This window comes from Benincasa hispida, chromosome 5 (genome assembly GCF_027475165.1).
Source record: "Benincasa hispida cultivar pf3 chromosome 5, pf3_genome.v1.1, whole genome shotgun sequence".
NCBI classification, from domain to species: domain Eukaryota; kingdom Viridiplantae; phylum Streptophyta; class Magnoliopsida; order Cucurbitales; family Cucurbitaceae; genus Benincasa; species Benincasa hispida.
In genome coordinates this window covers 4,706,882-4,721,284 of record NC_143482.1, presented here as the reverse complement: position 1 = coordinate 4,721,284, position 14,403 = coordinate 4,706,882, and the positions used below count along the sequence as shown (strand labels likewise).

The following is a 14,403-nucleotide window of genomic DNA, read 5'->3' as shown; positions in this document are numbered from 1 at the left end:
GAGATGAGGAAAGGGAAAGTTGGCAAGAAAAAGGGAAAACAAGAATGGGAGAGTGTTGTGGAGAAAGTTATGGAGAGGAGAAATGGAAAGGAATGGGAAAGTTAGCAAGAAAAAAGGAAAACAAGAATAGCATCACATATGGGAGAAAGAGAAAAGTAGTCGAGAGGAAAAGGGAAGTGAAAATAAGAAAACTAAGAGAGAACATTTTTTGGGTCTCAATTTTATTACAAAAAGATAATTCAATAAAATATAATATTCATAGCTCAAATTTTTATAGTTGTTTTTTTTTTTCATATTTACTTTTCTTACCTATTAACAAGTTTCAATTTGCCATTCTAAACTTTTAATGATATTTTTAATAAGAAAATAGCCTAATTAAATAAAATGAAGGTAGACATATCTACCATTATTTTACCAAATAGACTTTATTCTCGTAATAGTGATGTGTCAAATCATGTTTTATTAATTGTTAAATTTATGTCAATATAAGCATAAAGCAATATTGAAACAAATTTCTTCTTTAAATCTGAAAGGTTCACATTTCCAATACTAGATTTATTGTACTAAACAAATAATTGACTCACCAACATTAACTTTAAGTGTTACAAGACAAACACAATTGTCAAAATTTATTAACTAAATTTGTTTAATCTAATTGTTTTTTTATATTAATACACATATAAATATAAAGAAATAATTTCAATGAAGGTCAATATGGAGTATATTGAGAATGCACGTGTTGATTAGATTAGGAATTAAGGAAAAAGAGTAGTTATAAATTTCAAATCTGTTATGTACAACTTTTTAAAGTTGTATCTGCATCGTACATCTTACATATTATGACGGTGTAAAATTGTCAACTACATTAATCCAACGAAAAACTTGGAAGCAAAAAGAATATGCTATAGAACATTTCAGATCTACTTAACTTCCCATTCTATATATATATATATATATATATATATATATACACACACCGTTAACAACCTTTCCCTTTATTTCTCATCTCCAAATTCAGGTTGGTAATTCATTACTCATTCCCATGCACTTCTCTTTCTTCTCTTCTTTTTTCTTTTTTCTTTGCATCATATTGTTCTTTCTGTCTTATCCTAACTTTGATTTCTGTTTCTTTTCTTGTCTCTTTGTTACCTCAAACTTCACAATATGTCCAAAAATTACTGATTTTGCACTGCATTCCTTTCTTTCCATGAATTTAAAAAAAAAAGGTCATTTTTATGTTCTTGGTTCTTTTTTTGATTGATTCCCATTTGGTGATAACTGATCAGTGATTGACAAATAATAAATGGGTTGTTTTTAGATCTGTTCTTTTGTTTTTTATTTTTTCTATGGTTCTGTTGAATTGAAAAAAGTAAAAAAAAAAAAATCTCATTGTTTTGCAGAGGAAATATAAAATAAAGGTGAAAGAAGAAGAAGAAGAAGAAATTAAAGAAAGAAATGGCAAAAGACCAATTAGAAGTGTTAACTGCACTTGATGTAGCTAAAACACAATGGTACCATTTCACAGCAATCGTAATTGCTGGAATGGGATTCTTCACTGATGCATATGATTTATTTTGTATATCTCTCGTCACAAAATTACTTGGACGTATATATTATCATGTTGATAATTCACCAAAGCCAGGGTCTTTGCCTCCAAATGTTGCTGCTGCTGTTAATGGTGTAGCATTTTGTGGAACATTAGCAGGCCAACTCTTCTTTGGTTGGTTGGGTGACAAAATGGGAAGAAAAAGAGTCTATGGCATGACTTTAATGCTTATGGTTGTATGTTCTATAGGCTCAGGCCTTTCCTTTGGCCACAATTCACAATCTGTCATGACTACTCTTTGCTTCTTTCGCTTTTGGCTTGGGTTCGGTATCGGTGGCGATTACCCTCTTTCCGCGACGATCATGTCAGAATACTCGAATAAGAAGACTCGTGGTGCATTCATTGCTGCGGTGTTTGCTATGCAGGGGTTTGGAATTTTGGGTGGAGGTATATTTGCCATTATCATCTCTTTGGCATTTGAAGCCAAGTTTAATGCTCCACCCTATGCAGTTGACCCGATTAAATCAACTGTGCCACAAGCAGATTACATTTGGAGGATAGTTCTAATGGTTGGAGCTATTCCTGCTGCTCTTACTTATTATTGGAGGATGAAAATGCCTGAAACGGCACGATACACGGCTCTTGTAGCGAAAGATACAACTCAAGCTGCATCTGATATGTCAAAAGTTCTGCAAATGGATATTGAAGCAGAAGCACAAAAGCCTGCTCCCCAAATGGAAAGTGCAAGTGCAAGTGCAAGTGTAAGTGCATATGGCTTGTTCTCCAAAGAGTTTCTCCGTCGCCATGGAACTCACTTACTTGGAACTTCAAGTACTTGGTTTTTACTTGATATTGCATTTTACAGTCAAAACTTGTTTCAAAAAGATATTTTCAGTGCAATTGGATGGATTCCTCCAGCAGCCACAATGAATGCACTTGAAGAAGTTTTCAGAATAGCAAGGGCTCAAACACTCATTGCTCTTTGTAGTACTGTCCCTGGCTATTGGTTCACAGTGGCTTTCATTGACAAAATGGGAAGATTTGCCATTCAACTCATGGGATTCTTCTTCATGACAGTCTTTATGTTTGCTTTAGCCATTCCTTACCATCATTGGACTCTAAAGGACAATCGGATTGGCTTTGTTGTCCTCTACTCACTAACGTTCTTCTTCGCAAATTTCGGACCGAATGCAACCACTTTCGTTGTCCCAGCTGAAATCTTTCCAGCACGATTCCGTTCTACTTGCCACGGTATATCATCAGCATCTGGGAAGCTTGGAGCTATGGTGGGTGCATTTGGTTTTCTATATTTGGCTCAAAACCAAGATAAGAACAAAACTGATGCAGGATATCCTCCTGGTATTGGTGTTAAGAACTCGCTTCTATTGTTGGGGGGACTTAACTTTTTGGGAATTTTGTTTACTTTTCTCGTACCTGAAGCAAAGGGAAAATCGTTGGAAGAAATGTCAGGCGAGAATGAAGATGGAACCATTGGAGAATTGGGGGGCCAACCATCTACCAGTGATACAGTTTCACATGTTTAAAGATTCAATCTATGGGATCATCATTAGAATAACGCTTTATGATCATTTGAGTTGAAGACTTATATATTTCTTTATCAATTTTGTTTCTTCGAGACATGCAGTAACTTCATCAGAAATTTTGTGTTCTATCTGATAGTATGATATTGAAGTAATTTTAAAAATCTATCGACTTGTTTATGCTTTATTTGCCTTCCTTTGTTTATTTATTGCCTTATATTTGGTAAACAAAATGAATTAGCAATAGCATTTAAAACAAACCTATCCTTGATTCAAATGTTAATGCATATGTTAACCATCATAGATTAGCCTAATGGTAAATAAAGAAAAAAATCTCTTAATAAAAGATTAAGAAGTCATGGATTCAATTCATAGTAGCCGCCTCTACTTAGGATTTAATATTCTACAAGTCTCCTTGACACTTAAATATTGTACGATCAGACAGGTTGTCGTATGAGATTAATCAAGATGCACATAAACTGGTCAGAATACTCACGGATATATATATATATATATATATATATATATAAAAAAAATTAATGCATATGTTAATGAAGAAACTAGTTTGTGGCCGATGCCATTGAGGATGAGCTGAATCTCAGTCCATGAAAAGACAATACAAAGCATGCTATGTTCGATACAGCGCAAATGCAAGTTCTAAAGACAGAACGAAAGAACCACAGACATTGAGGCAGATGCATCGTAGAACAAATTTCCAATGATAATAAGGTTTGATAGATTCTAAGCCTTTTTCTATTACAAACTTATCTTCATCTGAGAAGCAGTCATAGCAACCAGACAGCAACATCATGTCGATCCACCATATATCAGCATTCTGCAGATGTTAGTTTATTTTACGGTTTTGTGCAATGTTTTCATTTTCCAGCGATCGGTTTTACACATATCGAAGCAGGGATAAACCAATTAATAAGCATTCAAAATACAAGCTGGCTTATCCCCAAGGGAACAACAAATTAAACAAACTGATAATGTTCATTGAGCACGGTCTCTGATCACTTCCAGGTCCATCTCTGCAGGGTCAGTAGCTTGAATTTCATAGTGGATGCCATCGAGCTCGTGCCGAAAGTTGTCTTTAGATGTCGCATAGAGCATCTTAGCACGGATTCGTGAGCTAGCTGGAGACCTGAAGCACAACAATCTAGTGTGAGATCAAGATAGAAAAGACACCCCGCAATAGTCGTTCATATGACATGATTAAAACTATTCTTTCTAATCAAGGTCATAATTTAGACGGTTCTTGGAATAAGACATTCACCAAGTGCATTTGATCATCAAAAACAGAAGGGACAATCATTCTGACAAAATACGACAAGATTTTCAAATTTTGCCTAAAACTTTTGATGTACTATGATCTTAAGCGAGATTAGAGGATGCATACAGAGCTCTAACAACTGAACTCCAACTTCTCCAGTGTGGAGAATAAAGCATATGCACCAGAAGAAGGTATTTAATGAAACTAGCAAGTATACTAGATGAGTTCCCAGAGGAAAAATGAAAAAAAGCACTCAAAAGTGCTTTCTTAGGCTTAGAATTTGGCTGGTTTTGTTGATAATTTCTATTTGTTGATACTTTTCTTTGTTGAATTTGTAGGAACTGAGACTTTGGACTGGAACGGGCAACCAGAGTGGAAAATGACAAAAACACCCTTAGGAAGATCCAAGAAAAGCATCGACGAACAAAAGTTAACAACAAAACCAATCAAATTCTAAGTCTAAGAAAGCACTTTTTGAATGCTTCAGTTCCACGAATGAGCAATTGACCAAAAACATCAAGAGCCCTAAGGGTTGAGCTTAGAAATGGTAGTCAAAGGATCAAAATGCTATGACTTCGGGATAGCTAATGTTTACCTTAGTATGTACCAAAATTTTGTATTGTGAGGGCAACTCAATGAACAATATATAGCAAGTAGACATTGATATAGCAATAATAAAGATAAGACTAAGTTCATGATAGATGAAAGCTAACCATGCTATGAAAAATATCTTGCTCTTCTGACAGTTGTCGGATGTCACAAAATCAAAATCATACACGGCATAGCGACAATCATTGTCGGGCAGAGCAGCAGTGAAATCTTCATAGCTCTCTGCAGGACTACCAATCTTGTCAACCACCACCTCTCGTTTCTTTTCATCAACCTTAAAGATTACATACCGATACATTTTCTTTCTTTGCAGTTCAGAAAATGTTTTCTTGGTGTGTTCATTCACACCCATTGCAGATAAAGTGTTTTGCTACAAGGCAAATTCACAAATGTCAAAACAATCAAACAGAGGTCCATGGAAGAAGCATGAACAAATAACAGTAAGAGCAAAGCATGTAGAGATTTCCAAATCAGTAGATTTGAAAGGAAATGATGACAACAAAGTAAAAATCGTCAGCAAAATAAAGCAGCAGAAGAAGCCCTTTAAATTGAACCATGAGATCTATAATATTATTCAATTAATGGGCTCTCTTCTTGTTGCAAAAAGTTGGATTTGACTAAAGATCAGAACAACATGATTAATCTGAGAACCCCAACAATAGATTCTAATTTTATAATCCTGAATTGAAAAAGTTCCTAAAAAGAAATTGTAGAACAAGCAAAGAAGACAGAAGTCCATCAATACACTCTGGCACAAAATCAGAGCTCATATACCTAACATACCCCACCCTTCACCTCCAAAACCTGATCAGTAAAGATCATAACCTCTTCCCTTTAAATCAAAGCTTTCTGAGTTATAACATGAACCTTAAATCAAGCACATGATCTTTCTAATCCAACTTTTTTCATCTAAATCCACAGTACTCTCTTAGTCTCTTGAAATATGCCTCCAAGAAATAAAGGAAAGAAGAACAAAAGACATCATTCTTGCAGAAACAAAGTAAACCCCATAACAGAAATGAACAAAGAAAGAAATTGAGGTCATAATATACACAAAAATGCGGGATTCAGTTGATGGGTAGTTGTGAAGGATGAAGCAGGGGTTAAGAATCTTGAGATAAACATAATTAGCATTAAATCGAAAGAAAACCCAGAAACCCAAATTGAAATAAGGTGAGACCCAGTTGAGTTAAAGTAAGGAAAACATAAAAGGAAGAAGATAAAGATACCCGTCGGAGGCCTCTGAACGACATGACGATCGGAGAAGAGATGGATGTGAGAAAGGTGATGAGAAAACTTAAGGAAAGGGAGAAGAAGAAGAGGAAGAAGAAGAATGGAATAAGAGAAAGGTCAGAAGTGGTAGGCAAGAATCGGAGGCCAAGGCAGAAGATATAGAAAGAAGAGAAAGGGAAAGGAACTTAGACCCAGTGGCTTAGCCAATTCTGCTAATTTCTCAATCAAATTGAAATATTCTTCTCTCGGTAAAATTAACTTGTCAGTCCCCAAATTTTGAACCATTTCTCCTTTTAGTCTCTGAATTTTAAAAATATATCCTAAATTTATTGAAATGGATTTATTTCATCTTTGAATTTTTTAAAGGTATCTTTTAGTCTCCAAATTTATAAAAATAAATTTAAAAGATATATTTTTCGTTTGATTTTTTAAAAATAATTATATAATTTTTAAAATTAGAAAAAATAGTTTTAGAAAGAATGTAATTTTTAAAAGCTATTCTTCTAATTGGAAATGTAATATAACTATTCAAAATAATAGTATAAAGTTATTTAAAGGGCTTTTTAAACCTATTTTTAAAAATTCGAGGATTAAAAAGGTACATTTTAAAAACCTAGGACCAAATGGATCTATTCTTATAAACATAGGGACTAAAAAGTTACATTTTTAAAATTAAGGAATGAAACACACATATTCTTCAAAATTTGAGGACTAAAAGGGTAATTTTCCCTTCTTCTCTCTATTTTTTTACAAATGACATAAATTTCACGATAAAAATAACATTTTTATCACGATGGCATACTATTAATTCAATACATAGTGCAGTACTATCCTAGGTGGGGTTCATTCTCCCTCAATCCTTCGCACTCGCACTCCTCCTCACTCTCTTACGCCTATATCGCCCGTCTAATAAAAATGGTACAAGAGATTTGCGACATTAAACAAAGTTATTCTTCATTATTTTTTAAATTTGGATCATAAAACGTGAAATTTGAATCATTCGTACAAAAGTCACATCTTTTCCAACTCAATTAATTTTTTGTTATTTAGATTAAATAGTGACACATTTTGGTCATTGAAGTTTGAATTTAATTTTTAATTGGTCAAGTTTGAACTTTGTTTCTAAGTTTTATGTTGACTATATTTTGTTGGTATGTATTTTTTTATACCTAGAGATCAATTAGAAATAGTTTCAAACTTTAAGCCCTATGTCACTTTTAAACCTCAATGTCTAAGTAGACCGATAGAAAATATTGGTCTTGGAAGCCCAAGGAATATATAGAAACTTAATTCAAATTCTAGAGGCCAAAAATGTATTTTGCCCTACATATATGTACATCATTTATAATTCATTTTAGTAAATAGAGAAAACAAAGTTTAAAAAATTATAATTAAAAAGATAAAAGAAAAGACAAAATATGAATTTATGAAATTTTAAAAAATAAAAAATAAAAAGTAATTATCCCTTCAAACATATTTACACAATTAGATATTGATATTTTATATCAATGATCTAAATCATACTCATATATGACATATATCACTTCAACCTCAATAGTTGTAATATGACAAAGAACATGTTGCTCGTTCAAACATATCTCTACGGTTAGATCGAGTTTTTTCAAATGGTTTGCATCACACTCATACATGAAAAGATATACCCCTTGACCCGATAATAGTTGTAATGGAAAAATGACATGACTATCCTTTCAAACATGTATCCACTATTGGATCTTGATATTTTATATTTATGATCTAGATCACATTGGCCGATACATGAAGTAATACACTCCTTCGAATGTAACCACCTGAACCTAGATAGTTATGATAAAATGACAAAATATAAATTATGAAAAATTGTAAAGACAAAATAGGCATGTAAAAATTCTCCCCTAATAGCCCTTATATATATATATACACTAGATTCATAATGCTAAATATGTGTTTTAGTTCATAACAATGATGAAATTCTAACTTTACTATTGTATGTACTAAAATTTAACTTTCTTCAAGCTATTGAGATTTAGATTTAGTAATTTAACCGATTGCATCTCAACTTTTTTTAGGTCAACGACATGCAAAGATTTAAATCTTTAATTTTTTGGTCAAAGATTTTTAACTAATTAATAATTTTCAAGTTAATCTCAATTTGTCTCTGTTAATTATTTATTTTTCTCTTTTTTTTTTTTGGTTAATTCACTAAAATATCGTTACTTATAAAATTATTATCAAGATCATTACATATAAGAATTCAACATTAAAGTCTAAATCATTATTATTGAAATCTTGGGTGTTAAAGGAGTTTAAATTTGAGACATCATTAAACTGAAGTGAATTTCATTATTAATGTTGACACATGAAAAGTATGGTCATTATTAATAGATGAAATTAAATTAATGTTAAGAATTCTCACTCTACTAAGTTATATGTATTTTGGTAAATATATACCTTTATCATTACATTTTTATCTTAAATTGATTTGACACTTTGGTAAAGAAAAGAAAAGAAAAACTAAAGTTGATTAAACTAAATTAATAATTTAATAATTATACATAGAATATATAGATAAGTACTAGGAAATTGTAGGATGAATTTCAAATTAGAACAACAAGTGAATAAATTTGTGAAGATGTGATTATCAAAATGTCATAATATGATGTGGTACAGAAACGGATTTAGTATGGGTTCAAGGGAGGCTCGAACTCTCGCTCAACTTCATGCTCTTTATTTATATATATATATATAACTAGTATAGTATCAAAACTACTAGCTAGTCCAGGGGTAAATTTACCTTCCAATTTCAATCATTGTATTTATTTTTATTAAATTATATAAAGTTTCTTGTCAACCAAATTTCTGAATTCGTCACTAATGACACTTGACTTACTAATTATACGAAAAGTTCATACTTATGAATGGATTCAAATCTTGTAAAGATCCAACTCACAAATTGAATATATAGGGAAAAAAAGGCTTATTATCCATTATATTACTAATATGGAAAACAAGTATTATTTTCTTTGAGTTTACAAACATAGAGAGAAATGTTATAAAAATGCATTTAATGTCTTCCTCTCCATACCATTTTAAAATCATCTACATTGCTTGTTTTTTACTTGTATCCAAAAATAAACTAATTTGGATATTAAATTTTAGTCGATATTTCGGTTGACACTCCATATATTTATAAATTTAAATAATATAAAAGGTAAATTGATATTTTCATTCTATCTAATAAACTATCAGTAAAATATTAAGATAAAAGTCACCAATGTGAATATATTACAAGTAATAAGTATTTTAATTTATTTAAAAATTGTAAAACTTTTACTTATCTATTTTTTGGTTTTATCATTTTTTCATGAATTTTTATTGGCATTGACATCTTATCGATATTTTTGTAAAATTGAGATATTTTCATCTTTGACGTTTTAAATATTTCCTTTATTTTTATTGTCTTTTTTTTCTATAGATTTAGTTCAAATTTAGAACAATAATAAAGTCTCCCTAACAAATTGACTTTTAAATCTTAAATAAAAATTCCAAAAGAGAATACAAAATGCCTTTGTACAAAAATACATGCAGTGTATGATTAAGTTAAATATATCAAAGTCCTAAACAATGAATTAAAACAAAAATTACACAAGTTATTTAGGAGTATGAACAATGAATTATAACAAAAATTACACAAAACTCTAGAAGTTTGAGATTTGTTACAATTGCACTCTTCAATTTTTAAATTTGATCATTAAGATAGTCACCTTCTAAATTTTGTGATTTGTTACAATCATATTCATAAACTTTTAATTTGAACAATTAATCCCTGTAATTTATTAACTATTGCAATTAAGTCCTATGGTTTGTTAAAACTTTAATTCTGGAGAATTATTTTGTCTTAGACCTATATTGTAATAAACTATAAGTTGTGAAATTGAATTTTTTTTAATCGTATGGTGCATAACAAAATTTAAAAGCTCATGTAAACGAGGAACGAACTTCACTCCCTCTAATTTTCTTACATTTAAGCCAAACACATACTTCGTATATTTGAATATAAATTATAAGTTAAAGATATGAAATACTATATGATAAAATGTTTAATAATGGAAAGAGTGATTAAAAGAATTGATAAAGTTGAGAAACAAGAAAAAAAAAAAAGTAGAAAAGAAAGCATGCGTTGTAGTAACGCAGGGTTGTCTTTAATAATGTGTGATTGAGTTTTTTGGTCAAAAATTGTTGTCCTTTGTCCTTTTTAACTTGGATTTTAATAAAGTGGGACCCACCTTCATTCAATTCCTCGCACGTGTACCTCTTCCCCACACGCTTTATCTTATTCTTATCCCTTTCCATTTATTATTATTTATTATTATTATTATTTTAATTTTCTTGCATATTACAAAAAGAAAGCCACCATTAAACTATGAAATATTGCTTTCTAATGGTTGAAATTAAAATCATAATAGAATTTATATCATTTGAATTTTTTTCTTTTTTCTTTTTTTTTTAAAGAAAACTAACGTTCCTATTTGATAAGCAACTCAGATTCTGTTTTATGTTTCTTGTTTCAAGATTTTATTTTCGAAAACTGTTTCTAGATTATGTAATCCAAACTATGCAAATTTGGAAAATAATTTTTTTATGTTTTCGGTGTATTCAGATTTTGAATTCAAAATTTAAAAGGTAGAAATTTATATTAAAAATGATAAAAGCAGTAACAATTATACTATTTCACCTTATAAACTCAATTATTTTTGTTAAATTTAAAATATATAATATATATAATATATTATATGATATTACAAAATAATAATTATACAAAAAATTTTAGCATAAAATAAATTCAGAAATTAATTAGTATTAATTTATATTCAACCTAATATTCAGTGAATAACTAAATATATTTTCAATCATATTTTGAAAATTTGTTTAAATTGGAACTTAATTTGTAAATCTGCTACTAAACACATATTTGAAATCATGAAATATAACTATGTTTTTATTGAATCCATTGTTTTCAGATAAACTTTGATTTTCGGCTAACCCGGCACTAACTCTTCGATATATTGTTTGCTGGAAGTATCCCTAATCCCATTGATAACAAGTGGGCCCAAATAATTCAATCGGGGTAGTTGCTGAGTAAGCCCACCACAAGATGAGTGCTCTCCTATTCCGACTTCCCCAGAGCCTCCGCTAGCACAGCCGAGACAACGATGGGTTCTCTATCCCTGCGGGGATGGAGCAATAGAAGTTTTGAGAATTCAAGAGAAGGTCACAACGAGATGAGCCGTTTATCATCATGATAGGTGTCAAGCGGAAGTGCAGTGATGTATACAGCTGAGGCATCCTAACAGACCGGTAGACTTGAACCTTGTTCCTGCATGATCTAATCAATTCGATTAGGTACTCGCCATCGATTTTCATTGTTCATAAATTTTTGTTTTCAGATTGTTTATTAAACGCCCTAAAGTTATTATGGACTCAATCATTTGAACTTTAATTTTGTTAATTTTATATAAAACATTTCCATTTTTTTAACATTAGTATCTCCGAACTTTAGAGAAATATTTTAATTTTTTTTTCTTTAGTAGTTTCAAAATTTTATTAAAAAGATCTATTTATACTAGGTTGAAGAGTCAAAATCAATTAACTACAAAATTACGTTTTAAAAAAAGATATATATTCAAAGTTGAAGAATTAAATTAATAATTTAACATAAAATTTTATATAAAATTAAAAAAAAAAAAAAAAAAAAAAAGCAAGAAAATACTCTGAAAATGTTGAGAGTTTTTTTCTTAAATATTTATCTGGTTATATTATATGTGTAAAAAAATACTTCGAGCTTTTACTCTTGTTTTAAAAGTACTTTTAAAATAGAAAGTCCTGAGATGAAATTCAAATTTGAAATGACATGACAATAATAAATACTAGAAATTTTGATAGTCATACCATCATAAGTTACAACCACACCATATTGTTCTATATCTTAATTTTTATCTAAAATTTTATAAATTTCCTATTTAAAAAGTAGTTTTAAAACATTTTTATATATATAAAAAAATCAATAATAATATTACCAACGAAATATAACAATTTTTGGAAAAGTTACATTTTTTATCCAAAAATATTACAACCTCGTCTAGTAACTATTTTATTTTTAATTTTTGTTCTCGAAAATTAACCCTATGAACACTATTTCCGCCTCTAAATTTCTTTATTTGTTATCTAATTTTCCCCGATAGCTTAAAAAACTAAGCCAAATTTGGAGAACTAAAAAAAGTAGCTTTCAAAAAGTTGTTTTTGTTTTTGGAATTTAACTAAGAATTCAACCATTGTAATTAAGAAAGATGCAAATCATTGTAAGAAATGTACATGAAATAACTTAATTTTCAAAAGCAAAATTCAGAAACTATATAGTTACAAAACGAGGCCTACATGTTTAGTCATTCAATTTTGAGTTTGATTTCAACTTAGTCTTAACATTTAAGGACCAAAGATCATATTCTTTTCATGATTTTTTAAAAGAATGATTTTTTTAAATGGTACAATTGGTGAAAATATTTTCAAGTATAACAAAATATCATTGTTCATCAAACTACGATAGACTATCAAGGATAGACAATAACATTTTGTTATATTTTATAAATAAATTGGTTCATTTTCTTTTATTTAAAAAACAATCATTTTTTAAACAAGGCGCGGTGTTGATCGGTATATTTTAAATTTAATAATTAATTTATATTTATTTTATAGTTGAGAGGAAACAAATCTGCACCGTCCAATGGGCCCACCGAAATTAACGTGTAATGTAGGATGAAATTTGGTCGGAAAGTAGCGTAGAGGTGGGGTCCCACTGGCTACACCCAATCTCCTCACGTTTATCTGCCGCCGCGTATTTCATTTTAATTTTATTTATCTATTAAAACCATCCTATTTAAATTTTCATAATATCGAAATTTCTATCAATATTTCAACATTTTCATTTAATATAGACATTAGAGACATTAGAGGTTCAATCAATATTTTCATTATATCATAGAAATATTTATATAACATAAAAATAAGCAATAAATATCATTAATGTAAACATAATATAAATAAAGAAATTATAAAAAAAATACCTCTAAACTTTACATGTTATGTCAAAAACGTCTTTGAAGTTTTAAAGTTTCAAAAATATTCTTAAACTTTAAAAAAGAGTTCAAAAATAGCCTTGACGTTAGTTTTGGATGGAAACCGTTAAAGTTTTGTTTAAAAAATACCCCTAAACTTTCAAAACATTTGAGAAATATCTTGAATTTAATAAAAGTTCATAAATAGATTCATCATTAGTATTTGAACAAAAACCATTAATTCCTCATGACAAAAATGACTTTAAAAATTAAAAATTTTAAAAATGTTCATACTGTTCCATTTGTTTGAAGTTTTCTTAAGTTAAAAAAGAACCAATTTTAAAATAAATTATATAGACATTCTCAGTTTTTTCATGTAGATACTCTCATATTTCTCTTAATTTTTCAATTCTTAGCTTATACCAATTTTCTCAACAACTAAAATAAAAACCCAAATTTTAAGTTAAAACATAAAATACCAATAAATTTCACATAATTCTAAAATTAAAATCTCCTCTTAAACCATATTAAAACAATAAATAGTCAAATAAAAAAAAAGCATTTGACTATTTATCGTAGATGTAGGTACTCTCATATTTCTCTTAATTTTTTAATTATTAGCTTACAACAATTTTCTCAACAACCAAAATATACCAAAACGCTACGACGTTGAAGACCCCCTCATGAAGTGCCTTGGAGTGCAAATTAGAAGGAATGTCTCTTCATGTGCGCATATCAAATGGAGTGTTGCGGCGCTGCAAGGCACCACTGCAATACTCGCCTAGCAGACTGTCTCTATTAATGCGCGTGGGGCACAAAGTGTTATAGAGCTTGTACAATTCGTGCCTCCCCTTGCTCGATTTTACCGTTTTGCCTCTTGTTACTTGCTAATTGCTCCATTTAAGCTTGAATTACATCTAAAACGTCTCGTCGGCTTCTTTTGCTCGATAACTTATCTGTGAACTAAAATAAATATTAAATTCCTAAGAACCAACACGATTTAGGTTGATATTTTTTTTATTTGATTATGTATCGTTTTGGTATGTTTCAAGAAGATATTTTGATTTTCGAATTTTGTGAAATTTTATGTTT

The 14,403-nt window shown here is 29.8% G+C and overlaps 2 protein-coding genes across 2 annotated transcripts; one reads left to right on the top strand and one right to left on the bottom strand.

Annotated features, from left to right (window-relative positions):
* The first annotated feature begins 981 nt into the window (after positions 1-981).
* LOC120078040 (inorganic phosphate transporter 1-4-like) lies at positions 982-3,090 on the top strand. Its single transcript, XM_090314234.1, has 2 exons — positions 982-1,018; positions 1,401-3,090. The coding sequence occupies exon 2, from the start codon at positions 1,456-1,458 to the stop codon at positions 3,088-3,090; it is 1,635 nt and encodes a 544-aa protein (XP_090170360.1). The 5' UTR covers positions 982-1,018; positions 1,401-1,455.
* Positions 3,091-3,790: 700 nt separating this feature from the next.
* On the bottom strand, positions 3,791-6,528 carry ADF6 (actin depolymerizing factor 6). The gene is made up of 3 exons (XM_039032299.2): positions 6,199-6,528; positions 5,074-5,339; positions 3,791-4,231 (listed from the first exon to the last, which is right to left on the bottom strand). The coding sequence occupies exons 1-3, from the start codon at positions 6,220-6,222 to the stop codon at positions 4,081-4,083; spliced, it is 441 nt and encodes a 146-aa protein (XP_038888227.1). The 5' UTR covers positions 6,223-6,528; the 3' UTR covers positions 3,791-4,080.
* Between the last annotated feature and the right edge of the window lie 7,875 nt (positions 6,529-14,403).